Below are 19,527 nucleotides of genomic sequence, written 5' to 3' on the forward strand. Positions count from 1 at the left end.
CAACACCAGCAACATTCCAAGTCCAGTCTTCTGACACCAAAGAAAGTTGGATTTAAACCAACTGACAAACAAGTCAGGCTCTGCTACTGGTATTCAGTGCAACCACCTATACCTACAGGCCTGAACAGCTACAACTACTTCAATCTTCCCACAGATTTTCACCATCCATATCACGAACATAAGCAGCAGTGTCCCCAGTCCAGCCTGGTTCCTTCTAACTCAACTATTCAGTCCGATCTTTTTAAAATTAAGCCTAACAAAGGTTTCCACCTTCACAACTTGCCACTGAAGGCTCAACTTCCACAATCAATTTACCAGTCCAGTGAGCAAAGAAATGAACAAAGCACCAATGACATCATGGTTTCAGGTCAACTGCACACTCAGCAACAGACTACTGATCAACAATTTTTAAACTTCAAACAAAAACACACCTTGGTAGCCGGAGAGGCTGCTGTCACACAAGGCACCACCTTTTTCCTTTGCTTGTTTACCAAGGATTTTCAAATGGAACAGATGTACAAGTTTTCAAATCCCAAAACCAAACTCAGAGTGCTACATGGATGTGACCTTTTGAGGGATAACAGACTAATGGTGATTTTTAAGACTGCAGAATAGTACATAGTTACCTTCCTTTCAGTTGGCTTGTCTCTGCAACCCACATATCACAAAATTATCAGCTTTGCAGGGTAGAATTGCAGGGTTTGAGGAAAGTTGTGTTATACATGCCTGAGGTACCAGTGCAGAGAGGTTCTCTCAATTTCAGCCTGTACAACTTCTTGGAGTAGTCCACCTTCTGAAACATTGTTTGCAAAGCAGTAGAATTAACAATTACTTAACACTTTGGACAGGGGTGACTTATGGTATTGCCTGCTGGGCTGCAGCACCCCCTGAAAAAAATAAGTGTTGCATCAGTTAGAAGCAGAAAATGATAGACTAATAATTGGCTTAGTTTCTGGTATCATTCCAAGGGGATCCAATACCAGACAACCTGGGATGACATGATTTACCAGCCACAATGCTTTGCCAGAGATGGTCTGCATCCGTCTCCTTTGGGCTTCAGGCTCCTAGCAAAGGCTCTTGCCTCCCTCATAGTGCCTTTAGACAATGCCATGAGGTCAAAATTACCAATATGAAAATGTCATCAAATTGTAAATTAAAGGTCATGCGGTTAAACACTAGGAGTCTAAACATGAAAATGCACTCATTGCAAGCATTAACCCTGGAAGAAGCTGGCATTTGTGCAGGCACAGCTGCAGAAAGCACCCCAGCCATATCAGGTTACTCATCCTTTCATTCAGACCCCAAACCGTGGACAGCAAAACAAAAGAAGGTGGAGTTGCGATATATATAACAGACATTTACATGTCTAGGCTGGTCAAACAGCATGCTGCACAGGAAACACTCCAGGTGCAGTTAATTAAGACCCCTATTAAAACCATAGCCAGCTACAGGCCTCCAACTCACTCAAGATGCCCACTCCACCTAACTAGACCTCTGAATCTATTAAGATTCAACTCTTTACCCTGATCCTAGGTGACCTGACTATCCAATCATAGATTGAAAGAAATACTCATGCCAAAACAAATGCCCAGAGATTCTTTGAATTAGTCAATGCAAATGCCTTGGACCAGTTGGTTGACACCCCCACAAGGTGAAAATACCTTGGACTTGAAAGTAATGAGTAACCACTGCAGCATCCCTACAGTGTCAATCCCTGGTAAGATCAGACCACAAAGCAGTCCTTTGAAGTCAGCATCACCCCCGACCCCTCCCTAGCTAGGGTCAAACAAAAAAAAAAACTTCTCCAAAGCTGATTACCTCCTGAAGGAAGGTATAAACAGCTTCACAGCCCCCTGCCCCATCTACAAGAACTGGCACATATGTCCTACACCAAAGTACTACATGAGCATTTATATAGCTGCATGGAATCAGGAATTCCATAAGTTGAAATCCTCAAGGAAGAGTAAACCTGTCTCATGAACATCTACAATAAAACTCTATAATAAAAGAAAAAAAAATTGCTGTCCAGGACCTAGAAGGAACAGGTGTCTAATTGGAAGCAATCTCTCCTTAGACTGAAAAAGCAAATAAGAGCACTAGTGAAATCCTCCAAAGCAAACAGTCTAAACTGGCCACATCTGCTAGACAATCATAAGGCTTTCTTCACATGTCTGCAATCCAAGGGAAGCACCCAGATCTGCTCAGAACTGGTGGTAAAGAACACCACATACACGAACCCTGTAGATCTAGCCAACCTGTTGGACAGGTTCAGTGAAATCCTCACTCCTCTGCCCCCCATCAGTAAAACAGGACATCCCCAGTATCTGCCCCACCTCCCTTTATCTCTAGGGAGCAAGTCATCACTCCTCCCTCAAAAGCAAAAATACAGCCTCCATGGAACCAGATAACATCCCCAGCTGCATTCTACATGAACTCTGGCAGGAACTTGCAGCAACATTAGGCACCCTACTTAAAAGCCTGAGTACTGGCTTTGTCCCAGCTGAGTGGAGGACTGCTACTGTCAATCCCTTTGCACAAAGGAGGAGCATCCACAGATTCAGGAAATTATAGACCCATCAGCCTAACCTGATCTGCAAGGCCATGGAGTGGATTTCCATGGAACTCATTAATAAGGACATTGGCAACCTCCAGACACTTGATCCCAGACAGTTTGGTTTTGTCAAGGTTGTGCCTGTTAAATTTGGGTTGACAACTGAGACAGTCAACAAGGCCAGAGGAGGGGAAGACTGTGCACACCGCCTACCTTGACCTGGCCAAGGCCTTTGATACTATTCCCCAACTCAGGTATAATAGAAAGTCTTTCAGTTGGGCAATCCATGTGTTACCAGATGGGTAGCAAACTGGCTCACTGATGGAACCCACCTAGTCAAAACAGGGCAAGCCACCTCAAGTAGACCCATAACAAGCAGTGTACCCCAGGGATCGGTCTCAGGGCCTCTGCTGTTGGGGATATACTTCTCAGAGGAGCAGGCCAAATATAGTGGGCTATGGCTGACCACATTTGCAGATTACTACAATCTGGCTGCTGTCAATTCCCATCAAAATGTGGACATCCTCCAAAAGGGTCTCACCCAAACAAATTACTAGTGCCAGAAATATGGCCTTAAACTGAATGCCAAAAAATGCATCATCCCTTTTGGGGAAGTGACATCCCCATAAATTATCACATTGATAAGACACTAAGCACGCAATCAGTCATGAGGGACTTGGGCACCCAGATTGACAGCAAACTGACTTTTGACCACCATATTACCTCCATTGTACAGAAGGCTTTCTACATGCCCCACCTCATTAGTAAGGTTATCTCATCCAGGGACAAGGTGGTGATAACATCCCTGTACTCTTCCCTTATAAGTCCCATTGAGTACAATGTCCCTTTCGGCATGTACCACACAGCGCATGCAGCAGCTGGAGACCAGGGTTCCTCACAGAATCCAGGGCCTCAAACATTTACCCTACACAGATGGGCTAAAAGCCATGTCCCTCTACTGTTTCCTATAAACTCCCCAGAGGTGACCTCTGTCTGGCATACAAAATCTCAAACCCCACCCTGATGGGACAGCTGCATATCCGCAAGTCTAGCTCCACTTGAGTAACCCGCACACGCGGCCTCAACCTGGCCTAGGACATCAATAGGACTTGGTGGGAGAGATTTGTGTCCCACAGACTCCCCCCTTTTGTGGGATACACTCCCTCTCCATGTAAAGAAGAGTACCTCATTAAACCTCTAAGTGCAACCTGAATAATTGGATGGGCAACAGAAAATACACCCTTGGGATTCCACTTGTGTCCCTGCTGGACAGTGGCATAGGGTGCAGACTTGTTGGAATATGAGCTAAATTCTTGGCTAGGCTTGTAAGGGCCTCAAGGCCAATAACCTAGTAACTTCCTATAATCCTATGAATTCAAAGTAAACTTATTCTGGGCCCACAGAACTCTATTCATATGCATGGGAAGAGATCAGAGAGCATCCAAAACAAACTAAATCTGATTGCCAATCAGTTTTCAAAACTGGGTTTGTTTGGCACCAATCAGCACCCACAGAAGCACCACTCTGAGCATATCACCGGGCTGCTGCATGAAGCAGCATGGAGCCCTTCCTATTGGCTCAGGCTGCCTCAGGTGACTTCAGTGTTGGTTAACATGCAATAGGAGAAAACTGTAAATAGGGTTTTATTTTCACACTTTTTGGCAATTTATCTGCTACTGACAGCATAAGGTCAGTTGTGCATGTGCACACAGGTGCATGTATATGCATGTACATTTGTACACAAGCTTTCAAATGTCTGATTTTGTATCACGTTTTGGGTTTTCATTTTTCTGTGATGTGTTCTGGCAATCCACTTGGGACTGCAGAAGGCTTTTTACTGCTCAGAATTTTGCAGTTATGTCCAACTTTTTGCCTTATTTATTTTGGTCTGTTACTCATTTTTTTTCTGGCAAATCACTGGGGATTTAAATAGTTTCAGAATTTGTATTTCAGAAAATGCATGTTAATGCCAAACTATTATTGCAATTTAGGCATATAAGCTCTCGGCTGTTCTCTATTTGGCATATTATGGTCTGTTCTGTATAATTTTTGGGGGGATGGAGGGCCAAATCACTGGGGTCTGCTCTGTATAATTTTTGGGGGGATGGAGGGCCAAATCACTGGGGTCTACAGATGTAACGGACTTCAAAAATAATGTTAATGCAAGCATCTGTTACTACGTTTCCAAGTATAAATGCTGTTCACAATTTGTGTACTATTTTTAGCTTTCTCCTTGAGATGCAAGACCGAGATGCAAGACAGAGATGCATGGGGTGCTTGCAAACTATTTTGACAGTAGTAAGCCAAGATGAAATTCTGTGGCAATTATGTATTTATTCCAAAATTTGATGCAGCAAAACACCCAAAGTACATGATCACAGCCCTACACGTGACTAGTCGCACCATTGTCTGTCTAGGAAGTTGTTGCCAGTAGTTTTTTTTTGTAGTATGTTCTAGTATCGGAGGTATATACAGCCAATCAGTAGTGTAGCTAGGCCTGAAAGAGGGGCACCTGTCCCAGGTGCAAAGTATTGGGAGTGCAGTCAGCTGATCAAAATCTTTTTAATGCAACACAGGCTGGAATTGCATTTGTAGTTAAGAGTGCTGTAGAGCTCAGTGTGTGGTCTAACCGCAGCAGCTCTAGTTTATATGGTATTAACTACAACCTGAGCACTTTACCACCCATTTGATACACTTGTAGCAAGCAGTTTGCTACAGTTTACATGATTTTTTAAAATGTGTTGGAGGGTCAGAGAGGGCACAGAAACTGCACTAGAATATCTGTATGGGGGCTGTCATGCAGTTGGTCACCTGGTTGGTGTCAGAAGGTGCGACAAAGGGAAATACTACTAGCTCAGCTATCGGGAATTTTGTAAAATTTGAGATTAATACAATTTATATAGAGGAGTGACAGAAGGAGATACAAAATTTCAGATAGCTGGGCTGGCAGTAAGTGGTTGTGTCATTTGTGAATGCCAACAAGCTTTATTGTAAGATGCCTGTGCTACAACTGTTAGAACTGCACGTTATATACTGAGCTAAAATGTAACCACAGCATGCCCTGCTGGCTTAGAACAGAAATTATTGAAATTGTGTAAACGTATGTTTAACAGTGGAAACTAGAACATAGAGGGTTAACTTTTAAAACTTCAAGAAAATATTTCAAATTAAATTGTTTTACATTTGTGCTATAAAATTCATCTTTCAATTTCATTCAGCAACAAGATGTCTACACTAGGGGACTCTGTTTTGTAAGTGTGTTATTGGGGTGGTCTAGCAGTTGCAAACATCTGAAGGCTATGTATTTTCAGAGACATTAAATGTGGGTAGTTTGACAATGGAGGTTTAGCTTGGGAACTAAAGTTATGTGACGTTATCCAAGCTAACCCAGCAGTAATATTTGATATTAATTTAAGAACTCCCGAGAGAAAGGAGGGCATTTTGTATCTGTCTTTGACCTGTCACCATCCACTCACCCTCTTCTACACTTGCCTTCCTGAAAGTTTTAGGGGATAGTAACTCAGATTCAGATAGGAATATAGTAAAGTATAGCTTAAACATTTTCTTTCAGATGGTCCTGCAAGATTTTAAATATTTCCTGTGATTTTGAACTCTGATTTAACGATTAATAAAATACTCAATAAGTAAATATTTTAAACCTTTCAATTGTGGCTGGTCTGTTTAGAGTTATGCAAGCATTCTGAGTAAATATCTATTTGGTGGCACTGTATAGGCCACTCCTAATTTAGCCTTGCTTTTGGTCAGAATACCATTTGGATCAATAGTAATATTACACAGTAGGATTGGACACCCTTTTCTAAGGTCCTTAAAGTAGCTAAGAGTGGCTGGTGGCAACTGGAACTACCTTATAGTCTGGGCAGAAGGCGTATAGCTAGTAAAACTGTGCCAGCCTTTCCCAGGAGTGTGCATTTGTATATAAGTGTGGGTGTCAGCTACTTGGGCAGAGACAAGTGGTGCTGGAGGTTTTGGCTTAGCCACTCAGCTGAGATCTCAACCCTAAAGCTGTGCCAGTGGGGAGCCTTATTGGGGATCTGGAGAAAGGGAGAAACCATCCCCAGACTGTCATCTCCATGTGCTCTTAAGGGGAAATTGTACTTTACTGTGTGTACTCATCTTCCCAGTTTGTACATTCCTGACTGTTGCTAGTGGTGAGGATTGAGACCATTACTGGGCCAGTATAGGGGCATCACAGAAGGAATGGCCTGTTTTGCTCAACTTGAGGAGCTGAGGGGGTGGGGCACCGGTTCATGGTAGTGGCACAGGGCGCTGGTTGGACCACCTACCCTTCTGCAACCAATAAGCTGGACACAGGAGTTATTCGTGGATAAAAGTGACTTACAATTCATTCAGTCTTGGCATTGCAGAGGTAGGGTGTTGTGTGAGGCCTGCTAGTGGCCATTTTGAATAGGGCCAGCTACTGGCCATTTTGAGACAATTGAATACTTTAGGTTCTGTACTTGAATATGGGGGCATATACGACAAGGACTGAATGGGTATGGGAGAGGGGTTGCAGTACATCTAATATTAGTAAGTTGATCATGATTGTGAAAAAGTATCTGCATTGCTCTCAATAAGCGATTGTCTGTGGTGGTCTGGCTAGGTGCACGAGGCAGCAGCTGACTGTTGGCAGCCTGTTGCCTTGAGAAGCTTCACTATTCAACAGCGCTTGGTTCTTGAGTCATTGGTTATGATCATTTCTGTGTGGAGTCTGCATGCACTCCTCTCTGTGGGTTTTACCTGTGTGCAGAGTTACCTCTTCCAGACTCATTAGTACAATACAAGCCAAGCCTCTGGCCATTTGAACTTTTACCATCATCTTAAGGTAACACCAGAAGGGTACACAGATTGTAAATACAACTCTTTGGAAGGACAGGAAGTCAGGCACTGTACCCAGTTAGGATTTATGAATCTTTGCATTTCTACTTAGTTTAATGGTGAACCAAGGTTTTTTAAACTTGAAATGAAAAATAAACTTCCCCCGTTAGCTGTGATTTTTTTGTTCATGCCATCATTAAAATCAAAAACCTCTGAGCATTCAGAACCCTACATTTCTGGGTGCCTAGCAGCCTCAGATCCCCAGCTTAACTGAAGTATCTGGAAATATACAGAGCTAAGTACAAGTATATATTTTTGGTTCTTCAGAATTGTGTACTGTAAATTGTTGCTGGACTAATTTTATTCAGTGTTGTGCATGGTTGTTTTTGATTCACTGTATAGATTTTCATATCTCTGCTAAAAGTGTTGTCCCACCTACCCTCCCTATTTCTGGTTTGTTTAAAATTTGGTGGCTTTTGCAGTTGCCCTCCCCACTGTGGAATTGATCTGGGACACTCCCCCCAGCCCCATCTCTACCAAATTCTACCTAATACACTCCTTCTGCACTTGTTTTTAGTTATTTTTAATTTAATTGCATTTTAAAACTGTTTGGTCTAATATTGCTACATACACGTGTGCTACCTTGCACTGCATTTGAATTTTTACTAGTAGCTGTTTTAGCTACTTTTCTGTAACAAAAAAATAAATAAAACTAAGCCTGTTTTCTACCTTTCCTGTAACTAATGTAATCCAGATACAGATTTGCTGTATCTAGGACTGTATGTAAGCTTCTGAGCCCCCAAGCCTTTCTGTGTTGGAGGGAAGCCTTCTAACTTGTCAATGGGAGTGGTAAGCACTAGGTAACCAGTCTACAAGGAGTGGTTCTGGTCCAGAAATTGTAGTTACTGGCCATCTGGGCAATCTTTTCCATCTCTCTCAACTTTCTGATTTGAAAGCCTGCATTTGCACCTTTCCTGTAACTAGTCTAGTGCAGATGCAGATTTAGTTTTAGCACTTGAATTTGCTTATTCGTGCTCAGCACTTTTTCAGAACTTGTTGTAAGCACTAAATAAGCCAATTACTATAGCACTCAACCTTCATTACCTAGGGAAAAACAGTTTTTGCACTTTCTTCAACTGCTTAGAGAAAAACAGCTCTTGTACTCCCTTTCCTCACTTGTCTAGAGGAAAATAGTTTTTTATTCAGGCATGTCCAAGGGTCAGCTCCCAGTGTTCTCTCCTGTCTATCTGATGAATCTGGGCATCTTGGGGCAATGTAGAAATTGCCTCATTAACACAGACAACCCTCTCCTACCAGCCAATACTACAACTGTGAGAGATGCACTTATCTAGCCAAACTGGAGGTAAAGCTCTCTCCAACCAAGACTGAACTTGACATTCAAGAGGAGAAGGTAAACACTTGCACCACATCACACTTCTCACAGTCTCTAATCTACACCACCAAAATCCACACAAACATTCATGGAGGCTCTCAATAATAATCTGTCCAAGCAACAGAGACCTCCAAAAGGAGAAACGCAAGCAACTTCCACCCCCAACACAACCCAAATGACACAGCCCACAGACTCAGTACGCCACTCAACCACAGCCAATAAGGCAAAACAGTGTATCCAACATAGTCAGACACACTGATTTCCCACTCCACCAGGCTAAACAAGAAGGCTACTGTCAGCTGCCAGGATCTGCCACATAACCCACGCACTCAGGTCACTCCACAACAAGTACAAATACGACTGTCATTGTCCATGTTGGTGAGAACGACCTGAGATGTACCTCCCTGGACTACATGGAGAGACATGGAAGAGCTCTCAGATCTTGTAGCCCAGGCAGGTTATGACCCTATCCCCGAGTAGCATTCTGCCATCGCCCAGAATGATACTGCAGTACAAGGACAAAATGATTGACTTCAACAATTGGCTAAGCTTCTGGTGTCATTCTAAGGGGATTCAGAATCTGTCTGCTTGGGATGATGTGGTCGACAGACCACAATGCTTTGCCAGAGATGGCCTGCACCTGTCCCCCTGGGATTTCAGATACTGGCCAAGGCTCTTGCTGTCCCTATAGTGCTTTTTAGGCAAGGTTCAAATGACATTCACCACTGTAACAGTAACAGGCAAGCAAAAAAATGAGGGTAATGCTATTCAATGCTAGAAGTCTAAATCTCAAAATACATTCACTCAAGGCACTCCTTAAATGGAGAACATAGATATTTGTGCAATGAATGTGACCCAATTCAAGGCTCCAGAGAGCAGCCCTGCACTACCAGGCTATAACTTTTGCCACTCTTTGGTGTTCCGGTCCAGGTTATATGACCAAAGGCAGAGGTGTGTCCATATTCATTAACGATATCCACACATCCAGGCTAGTTGCTCAGCATAATGCATCCAAGGTTATGCACCTAACTCTGGGCAAAACTGCAATCCAAATTGCAGCTTGCTACAGATCCCCCACCATGCCCCAGGATTCCCACTCCTCCTTTCTTGACATACTGGAAAATATTAGGGTTCAACCAAACACCCTAATAATGGGAGATTTCAACTACCCCACCATTAACTGGGAAAACTACTCATGTACCAACTCCTTCACACAACGCTTTCTGGAATTCGTAAACTTCAATGCCCTGGATCAACTTATCCACACCCCCACCACCAGGGGCAACAATATCCTAGACCTAGTCATTACCAACATGAGTGACCAGTGTTCCACACCTGAAGTCAACTCTTCGTTGGTCCGATCCGACCATAAGTTAATCACCCTTGATATCCACATCCCGCCCCCACCCCCCATTAAGTAAAACAGTAAAAAATTTCTACAAAGCCAACTTCATGCTTCTTAAGACAGAAGTGGTGAACTTAACACCCATGCAGATGGAGAATACAGTTACGACTGCTGAATCCTACACAAATGTACTCTGAGCACTTACGAGTGCATGGATTGTGCTATCCCAAACAGAACCAAGACAGGTGGTCCCCAGCCATAAACAAACTGTACAACAAAAGGAAGAAATTGTTGCAAAAGAGTAAAATCCTATGAGTGGAAGAGCTTCCTGGTCAGCCTCAGTAAGAAGCTGAGATCCCTTATAAGATCCTCCAAAGCTAGCTATGAAAACAAAATCGCCACTGATTCCAAGGACAACCACAAAGCGTTCTATAGCTATGTCAAGAATCTCAATGGAAACACTGAGATCTGTTCTGAGGTACAGCACAATGGCATGAAAATTAGAGCCAACTGATATTGCCAACATCCTGGCAGATAGGTTCAGTGCTAACTTTACCCCCCTCTCCCCCTCTAAAGGGCCCATATCTATACAAGAATGCACAGTCCCTGTAATCACAACTACGCAGGTAAAAGCTGCACTCTCTAAAGCCAAAAACACAGCATCCATGGGACTGGACAACAACCCAAGACTGCATTTTACACAATCTTCAGAACGAACTGGCTCCCCACCATTAGTACAATGTACAATTATAGCCTCACATCAGGCTTTGTGCCCACTGAATGGCATACAGCAACAGTTATCCCACTCCACAAAGGGAGAGCCACCACTGAACCCGGGAACTATTGCCCTATTAGCCGGACGAGCCAGATCTGCAAGGCCATGGAACGTATCATGGAATTCAAAGACAGATAACCTCCAAACTCTGGATCCCACCCAGTTCGGGTTTGTGAAAGGCAGATCATGCCTCCTGAACCTGATTGACTTCTTTGAGGCAGTCACCAAAGCCGTAGATGAGGGTAAGGTGGTTTCACACAGCCTATCTTGACCTCGCAAAGGCTTTCAACACCATCCTCCATTCTGGAATTATAGCTAAACTCACTAAACTAGGTATAAATCCCTACGTCACAAGATGGGTTGCAAACTGGCTCACTGACCGAACCCACACTGTAAAAGTTGCACACTCCAAATCTGACCTCAAACCAGTAACAAGTTGAGAACCACAGGGTTCAGTCCTGGGACCTCTCCTGTTTGGCATCTACTTCTCTGAAGTACAGGCCAACACAGAAGGCCTCTGGCTAATGAAGTTCGCAGATGACTGCAAACTAGAAGTCATAGTAGAGTCCCCAAATGTGGAAATCCTACACAAGGGCCTCGCTGAGAGATGCCTGGTGTCAGAGTCATGGCTATAAGCTCAATGCCAAAAAGTGCATTGTTATCCCCTTTGGTAAAAACCGAATGTGTGATGAGACCTTGGGACCCAGGTGGACAGTAGTCAGTCCTTTGATAGTCACATTGCCACAGTAGTCAGAAGTCCTATGTTGCACACACCATAAAAGGGTTCTCATCCAGGAATAAAGAGGTCATTGTTCCCCTCTATTCGATACTCATTAGACCCATTAGAGTACAACGCCCCTTTAGGAATGTACCTCACAAGACATCTGCAACAGCTGGAAAAGCCACAGAAGTACCTCACAGAGGATTACTGGCCTCAAAACAGATGCCCTACACTGACCTTCTCAAAAAACTCCAGCTTTACTCCATAGCATATCGCCTACTCAGAGGTGATGTCTGCCTAACATATAAAGATGTGTCAAACCCAGAGCTGTTGGACATGCTACACCTAAAGAAATCTCAATCTCTGAGCTACATGCTCTAGGGACCTAAACCTTGACACCACAATAAACAGGACATGCTGGAGGGATAGATTCCTGTCCCAGAGACTTCCCATACTCTGGAACAGGCTACCCATCTATGTCAAGCAAAGTTCTTCATTAGCACTCAAGAAAAATCTTGATGAGTGGATGGGAAATGGGAAATATACCCCAGGGATCACTTGTCTCTTCTTGACAGTGGCACAGGAAAATAACTTTCTTGGGTGGCGCAAGCCAGGGAACCTTGTTGGCTAGGCTTACATAGGCCCTCAGGCTGATAGCCTATAGTACCTACCCATGACGGATGTATATGCATATGTAGAGTTAAGTGAAGTGGCTATGAGTGAGTACATGCTGAGGCAGTCTATGGATGAAAATTAAAGACTACATTTGTTTAATCACAGGTAATGGTCCCTGACCTGCTGTAATAGAGCCCCACGCCATTCCAGCTCTCTCTACCAATTAAGCTGCAGCACCTCCCATTGGTTTGAAGTTTTTTCCACTGATGACTGGGCTTTCAAGAGTCAGTCTTCTAGACTGCTCCTATCATGCATCAGCAGTTTACTTGAAAGTAATACCAATTGCCTGAAAAGTTACTAGTAAGATTAACATGGTTGTTGAGCCTTTAATACCTACACAAAAAGCCACCAGGAAGACCTAGATATCTACAAGGAGCGACTGCTATCACAGAACATGTCTGCCAATTGTACATTTTTGTATTAAAAGAGCAATTAAACAGTGCAATCCCAGTGCAGACAGTTAATCCAGATCAAGTTTCAGAAGGGAGAAAGGCTTACCTTTTTTTTGTAAAGAAAATAAAATCTAATAAGTAGTTACTCCAATGCCTAACTTCATTTAGCTTCCTGGCAAATTGTAGTTGGGTTAGGACCTATGAAAGCTCTCGAGTTTACAAATCTCTTGTGCCATTTCATGAATAATCACAGCATACCAGATTAACTCACATGGGGATGTACTTGGGACAGGAGTTTTTTTTTTTACCTTGCAGTAACTGAGGTCGACTCTCAGTGCACAAAATAGCTATGATGGCTTCTTCATCAGTCCCACAAATCTTCTCTCCAGCATCAAAAATTATCTACAGACAAGCAAAAGGTACAACATAAATTAATCCATCCTTGAAACATCTGTCATTACAAAGAAAAACATGGAGAAACCGAGTAAGGCCAGAAAGGCAGGAGGATTTATTCCATTTGTTAACTGATACTTAGACTGAACACGAGTCCATTTATAAAGGCAGCCTTGGTAGACAATCATAATTACAGTAAGAAAATATATAGTGAGAAATACAAATGTGGAACATTCATAAAATAAAGCTGTAAGTGAAGGCATATATTTTATTTCCTACTAGAAACAGAATGACAGAGATTAGAAGCTTATGTGAGAAAGCTGGACCAGGCCCCTTGAAATCCAGATGGAGCAGAGCTCAGTAAACAGGCAAACCTGAAAGAAAGGAGAGAATACCTGTCAGTTGAACAAGTTCTTGGCAAGTTGAAATGGAATTAAAGTGCAAATGAAAAACCTGTTGTATTCTGTTAAGAGTATGCCTAGTCAGTAGCTCTGCCGTATACACGGAATTGTATTTCCTGGGTTGGACAGAAAGGTAACCCTAAATTCTGTTTGCATAACGGCTATTTAGAGAATAAGGCACACTGTTCTCTTGTACAACAGTAAAGCATTTCATTTGAAAATATCACTCTGGGCAATTTTTCTTCCAAATCTGGGTCAGTGGGTCAAGGACAAATGGCAGTGCATCCACTGACAAGCCAGTGGCCCTAACATGCCTATACATTTTTCTTGGACCACAGATTAAAGTGTAAGAGCTAGTCAGTGTAAAGATGAACTCTAACAGATTTGATTACAATGAACAAAGTCACCAATACTTAACAGCAATTTGTTAGTGCTAAGAGAAAGGCATATGTTAGGAGTATGCCAGATCCGTAAAGGACCAGAACAGTAAGGCATCCACTTGGCCCTTTTGGCCTCCCAGTCAGTAATCTACTGGGCCTGGTGTCCAGTTCCCCAGACTGGATTACCTGGCATAGCTCTATTGAGCAAAAGCTGGACATAAAACCAATCTACCTGCTAAAACAGAACCAAGGATTGATTGCTACACTGTTACTCATCGAAGGTAGCTTGGAAGTGGACATTATGGCAAGGAGGATGGACATTCATACCCATCAAACCTCTCAACCTCTTAGTGCAAGAAATCGGGACAAAGCCTGAAAAAATGGGGGACTAAGGCCCAAAAATAGGGACAAATTTTAAATATTGCTCTTATAAACTTAGAAAGTTGCCAGAGTAAGTTTATTTTAGCATACATTTTCTGAAGGATTTGAAGTTGGATTCAAATGTATGTCATTTAGTGACTTCACTCTTCTGATCATCCCAGTGATTTAGGATCATATGAGGTTAATAGGCTAATGCCCTGGGGGCCCTTACAAGCCTAGCCAAGAGTTTATCCACAAAGAAAACACGGCTCAGCACCTCTCGCCCCTGTCAATGAGGGACAAAGGTGGAACCCCTATGACCAATTTATGGCTTCCCAGCGAGTCATCAAGGTTGCATTTGAAGAGGGGTCAGTGAAGTATGACATGCATGGGAAGCCTATTCTAGTTCCAGAGACTGGGAAGCCTCTGGGAGACGAACCTGCCTCCAGCAGGTTTTGTTGATGTCTTATATTAGATTTGGGCCTATCGAGCAGGTAATCCATGAGGAGTTAGACTTACAGATATGGAACATCTCTAGTGGGTCAGGGTCCAATATTGCCTTGTAGGAGACACACAGATCACCTCTGAGCAATCTGTATGCTGGCGTGTAGAGTGATAGTGATTTAAGCCCATCTATATAGGATAGGTGTTAAAGGCCATGGCTTCTCTTTGTGAGGTATTTCTGTGGCCTTTCCAGTTGGTTCAGGTGTTTGGAGAGGTACATGTCAAACAGGGCATTATACTCAATTATAGGTCTGATAAGGGAGGAGTACAGAGCGGTAATAACCTTTTTTCTGGATGCAATCCCTTTACTTAGATGAAGTAAAAGGCTTTTCTGACCAACGCTGCCACATGGTCGAATGTGAGATTGTCAACCTGAGCAGCCAGGTCTCACCACAGGTGTGCTTAGGTGGTTTACCAGAAAACCACAAATTTTGAGGAACAGGCCAAAATGAGCCAAAAATCTGGGCATTCTGCAAAAATCTGTAGAATTGAGAGGTATGAGTTGTGTTTAACCAGTAGACATGGCAGGACAGCACAGAAAAGTCAATTAGCTCGAGATCCAGAGCTTACTACCTTGGGTATGAGACTAAAATTGTGGTGCAAGTCTTCTGCAAACAGTTGGGGTGCAATCAGAATCAGTGACACTTGTGGCAGTCTCTTTAGTGCAAACATAAGGCACTCTTCATAGAAATCAGTCTATGCTCATCAGGGCTACAATGTTGAGGAAGAAAGTGCATTCAGGCAGCAGTTGCAGGACATCCTTGATAAAGCAGGACAAAATAATGGGAATGTATTTGATAATGGGGAGCCCCAAGTGCTCATATCAGGACAGGATAGGATTGTCTGGGTCTCGCATGCTTAAGGCAACAGGAATAATGAAGAGGCCTTTCCAGACTTCAGCATGGCCAATGACTACACTAGTCAGCACATAATCTGCCAAGATTAGTCATAATATACAAGAATGGTCAGCATGTAGCTCAGGTAAGCTTCTTCCTAATAAGGAAGGAGCGCGGTGGTCAAAGCAGTTATGTATCCAACACCACACTTGTTTCTGAAATTTGTTTCTGAAATGCTGGCGTAAGTGTTTAATACTCGATAGGGTTGTTTTGAAATCCAATTATGTTGCACTAGCAAGGTCATAAAAAGGCCAAAACATGCCTATCTACACCTTGCGGGGATTAGCTTTATTGACCTGAATGCACCCATAAAGACGTAAGGTAGCTGAACCCCAGGTATGCCCTTAAGGGTCATTTGCATACAACCCACAGGCCTCTTCTGCAGGAGGTTGACGGTATTACACAAGACTAGTTTTTCAGGGTCTTTCTTGCTGTTTTTACCAAATGGTTGTGACCTTTCTGTCCTTTTGACTGAATGTTTGGCATATTCTGCAGGCACCCTTATGGATTATGGGCATCAGGCTTGACTAAGCTCATATACTTCTATGTAAATGTAGAAAAAAATTATAAATATTTTCGGTTAAATTTGTGTTCTGTTTTGATCATGCCTTCTAAATATAAACTGGTTTGTGCATGGTTATGCACATGTCTAAGTGAATGTGTAACCATCTAGTGGGATTTTGCATTTCTGAGATTAGCTGAAATGCTAGGGAGACAAAAGTATATTTTGCTTGCTATCTGCATGTGTAACACATGCTTAATGTGTGGTCAGTATTGGATATGTTCCTGCTATGCAGAAGATGGAGTTGTATTCTACATACATATTCTGTTCATTTAGATCAGATTTCTTGGTTGGATTCAATCTTACCTGGTTCAATGCAATGAACTGCCATACCTGGGCCATTACCCTGTTGACAAAACCATTCAACTCTCCCCAGAATAGGTGAGACAGCAGATACTCATACCCACCATCCTCTGCCTGACAACTTGTGCGGAGATGCTGGATGCAGGCACAGTAAGAACATTGACTTTAAACATATTTAGCTCACATTTTCAAAATGCTATCAATACCCCACCATAGGCAAAGTACAGTTCAGAATTCTATAAAATATGCTTTATCAAAATTTGTAGGCTTCATGATGGACATCCATATGTTAGAGAGATTTCATTCTCCGTTATGTACTACAAAGAACCAGAACTGTTGAAGTCATTAAAATTATATGCCTTTACTTGTATGTTTAAGTTTCAACATTTCAGCATTTAACATGCCAGCCAAAAAATTCCTCTCAAGAATTATATATATTTGAATGTCCAGACTGTGATTCTGGATAACAACCACAATATCCCTTCTGACAATACAATAGTGTTGCACTAACTACACAAAACAGCATTAGTAACCCACTTATTCTGCACCCTAACTGCTAGTTTGCTTATGTAGGACTCCTAGGTCAGGTTTTACAGTCAAGGTCCCTGGGAACAGAACCACTGTTACTAAACACAAAGCCTTTTTGACTCAAATATCACCCATATCTTGCACTAAACCTATACAGGACTTTCTGTATCCAAATTCCCACCACCCACTTATATGGTCGAACTACGAGATTTTACCCCTTATCCCTTGTACTATTTAATTGAAAGATCTCACAAAATTACTGTTCTACTCTTGACTCAACACTATGCCTATTTATCCTCCTTTTGGGCAATGGACCTTTCTAACATCCCTCAGGAACAAGGCAGAGATGTAAAACTATTCTAAGACTAGCTCTATGGTGCACAGATATGCAGCTCTGACTACAGTCCCAGTAACATAGGTTTAAAGTAGACACATTCCAAAGAGTCCTTCATGAGAACAACACTTCAGGCAGATAAGGTATACTCCAAGCACAAGTCTGTGGTGCACACAAGGATCTGCATTATGTGCATAAAAATTATGACCCAGCTGGATCAACTTGTGTACATTATGAAATACAGTGGGAGAGGACAGGGTCAATTCAGACAGAAAACAGGTACACAGGACAACCTGCGGAATCCTACCCTTCAACTTACTTCCTTGACAAGGATGAATATTAAAGTGACTTTCCTGTGGAACATAGGAAAGTCTCCACTAGTTGATAGTTACAAACCTGGTAGAAGTGAAGGAGACAGCAGGCATACAGATATGGCTAGTCAGTCTAGGAAGGATTAGAACAAAGCTATAGACTTGTTAATCTAAAATTAGAACATAACAATTGTTGCAGTTGTGGAATACTTGGAGACTAGTATTTCATACATTTTAATATAGCGACTGGCTGCCCAAATTATGCCATGGATATGCTGCATCTATTTCCTACATAAAATAGAGTGGAGACAACACCGCATTTCCTTTTAAAGGAAAAAAATCCTGCCTATTGGCCTAGTAGACTGAGCTGTCATTTTTATATTAGCAACTTCAATTTCAGAAGATTAAAGTTCCTTTTCTTAAATTAGTCTAGGACATGCTCCTGTCCAGATTGGTCTCATCTCAACAAATTACTGGGATGATACTGGGATGATCCAAGGACTGAAGTCACTAAACATTGACATACATTTGAGTTAGACTTTAAAACCTCAGAAAATGTACATCAACACAAACCATGTTACTCTAACAGCTTTCAAAGTTTCTAAGAGCAATATATAAAACTTGTCCTTAGTTTTGGGCCCTCGTCCCACCATTTTGACAGGCTTTGTCCAGATTTATTGCACTAAGCGGTTTAGTCTAGCACTATTAGTCTTTAATCAAATACCTCTAAAATAGGTCAAATTCAAGAACTGAACATGTGCAAAGTGGTACAGTGAAGATCTCTCTCAACATCTAAAAATAATTTAGATTAACCTGACAAATCAGCCTATTTTCTAGAGACAGTAATGGACAAAAATGAAAATGGAATGTTTTTCACAACAGGGTTCCATCTCTATGGAAGAGACTGGTATTAATTATACAATGTCTCACACTGATTGGCCAGCCCAACCAGCATGCCAAAGCAAGTCCATGTCATTGTATAATCAGACTTCATCCGGTAAATCTTCAAATCTTCAATATACCAAAGTCGGTTATTGCTTAAATAAACTGACATTAGTCTATCCACTGCCAGTCGATGGCAGAGAGGATCTCAAAAAAAAAAAGTTGGCAAGTTTAGAAGACTGAATGGCTACTGAGATCAGATTTAACGACAGTAGCAGGTTATTTAAGAGAGCTGTAAAACAGTTAGTTTAGGACTAAATGTACTAAATTTGTATGGGTGCTTATTGGGAAGTAAACTGAATTTGTGGAACATAATGGCTGGAAGAATTAGACTAAGAAAAAAACAAATATTTGCATCAGAGTCTTGAAAATTGTAGAGCAAAAATATGGTTTCAGTTTTGTTGGATTTTCTTCATGGATCCTTAACAAAAGGTCAAGGATTTTGAGAATACACAGAGCAGCGAGCCTTTGCTTTATCAGTGGGGTCAGCATAATGGTTAATGCGCTTAGCTAAGAAACAAAGTACAGGGTTTCTCACCTCAATAAATCTGGATAGGGTTAAAAAGGTTCCCTGGGGTCGTCAGCCTAGTAATCCCTTAACTGCACGTTTCATGGACTACCCCCGACTGGTTATCTGCAACCGTTTTTAATTGTGGGTAGAAAATATACTAGAAGCCGCTTGGTAAAAAAAGTCTGCAGTAAAGTGGAATTAAATATTAAAATCGGAGAATGGTTACAAGTATACTATGTTAATGAAAAGACTGCCCTGTATACCGTTACAAACAGAACTACAGAAACTGAATTCTTAAGTGCACTTAATTACCCAGCAAGTATTTATGGGAGAGTTTAGACAGCAAATGTAAAGTTATAAACAAATAGAATTAATCTTAACTGCCTGGATTCCAAGTTATGCGAAGCTATGCAT

The 19,527-nt window shown here is 42.1% G+C and overlaps 1 protein-coding gene across 2 annotated transcripts in view; it reads right to left on the reverse strand.

Moving 5' to 3' along the window:
- LOC122788855 (annexin A5-like) overlaps positions 1-19,527 on the reverse strand; it is a 379,122-nt gene that overhangs the window by 76,159 nt on the left and 283,436 nt on the right. For both annotated transcript variants that reach the window (XM_044055751.1, XM_044055753.1), the window contains exon 9: positions 12,997-13,090. In XM_044055751.1, the coding sequence (XP_043911686.1) occupies positions 12,997-13,090 (94 nt within the window). The remainder of the gene's footprint in view (positions 1-12,996; positions 13,091-19,527) is intronic.

Source organism: Protopterus annectens, chromosome 14.part0 (genome assembly GCF_019279795.1).
Source record: "Protopterus annectens isolate FY-2018-M chromosome 14.part0, PAN1.0, whole genome shotgun sequence".
Lineage (NCBI taxonomy): Eukaryota > Metazoa > Chordata > Ceratodontiformes > Protopteridae > Protopterus > Protopterus annectens.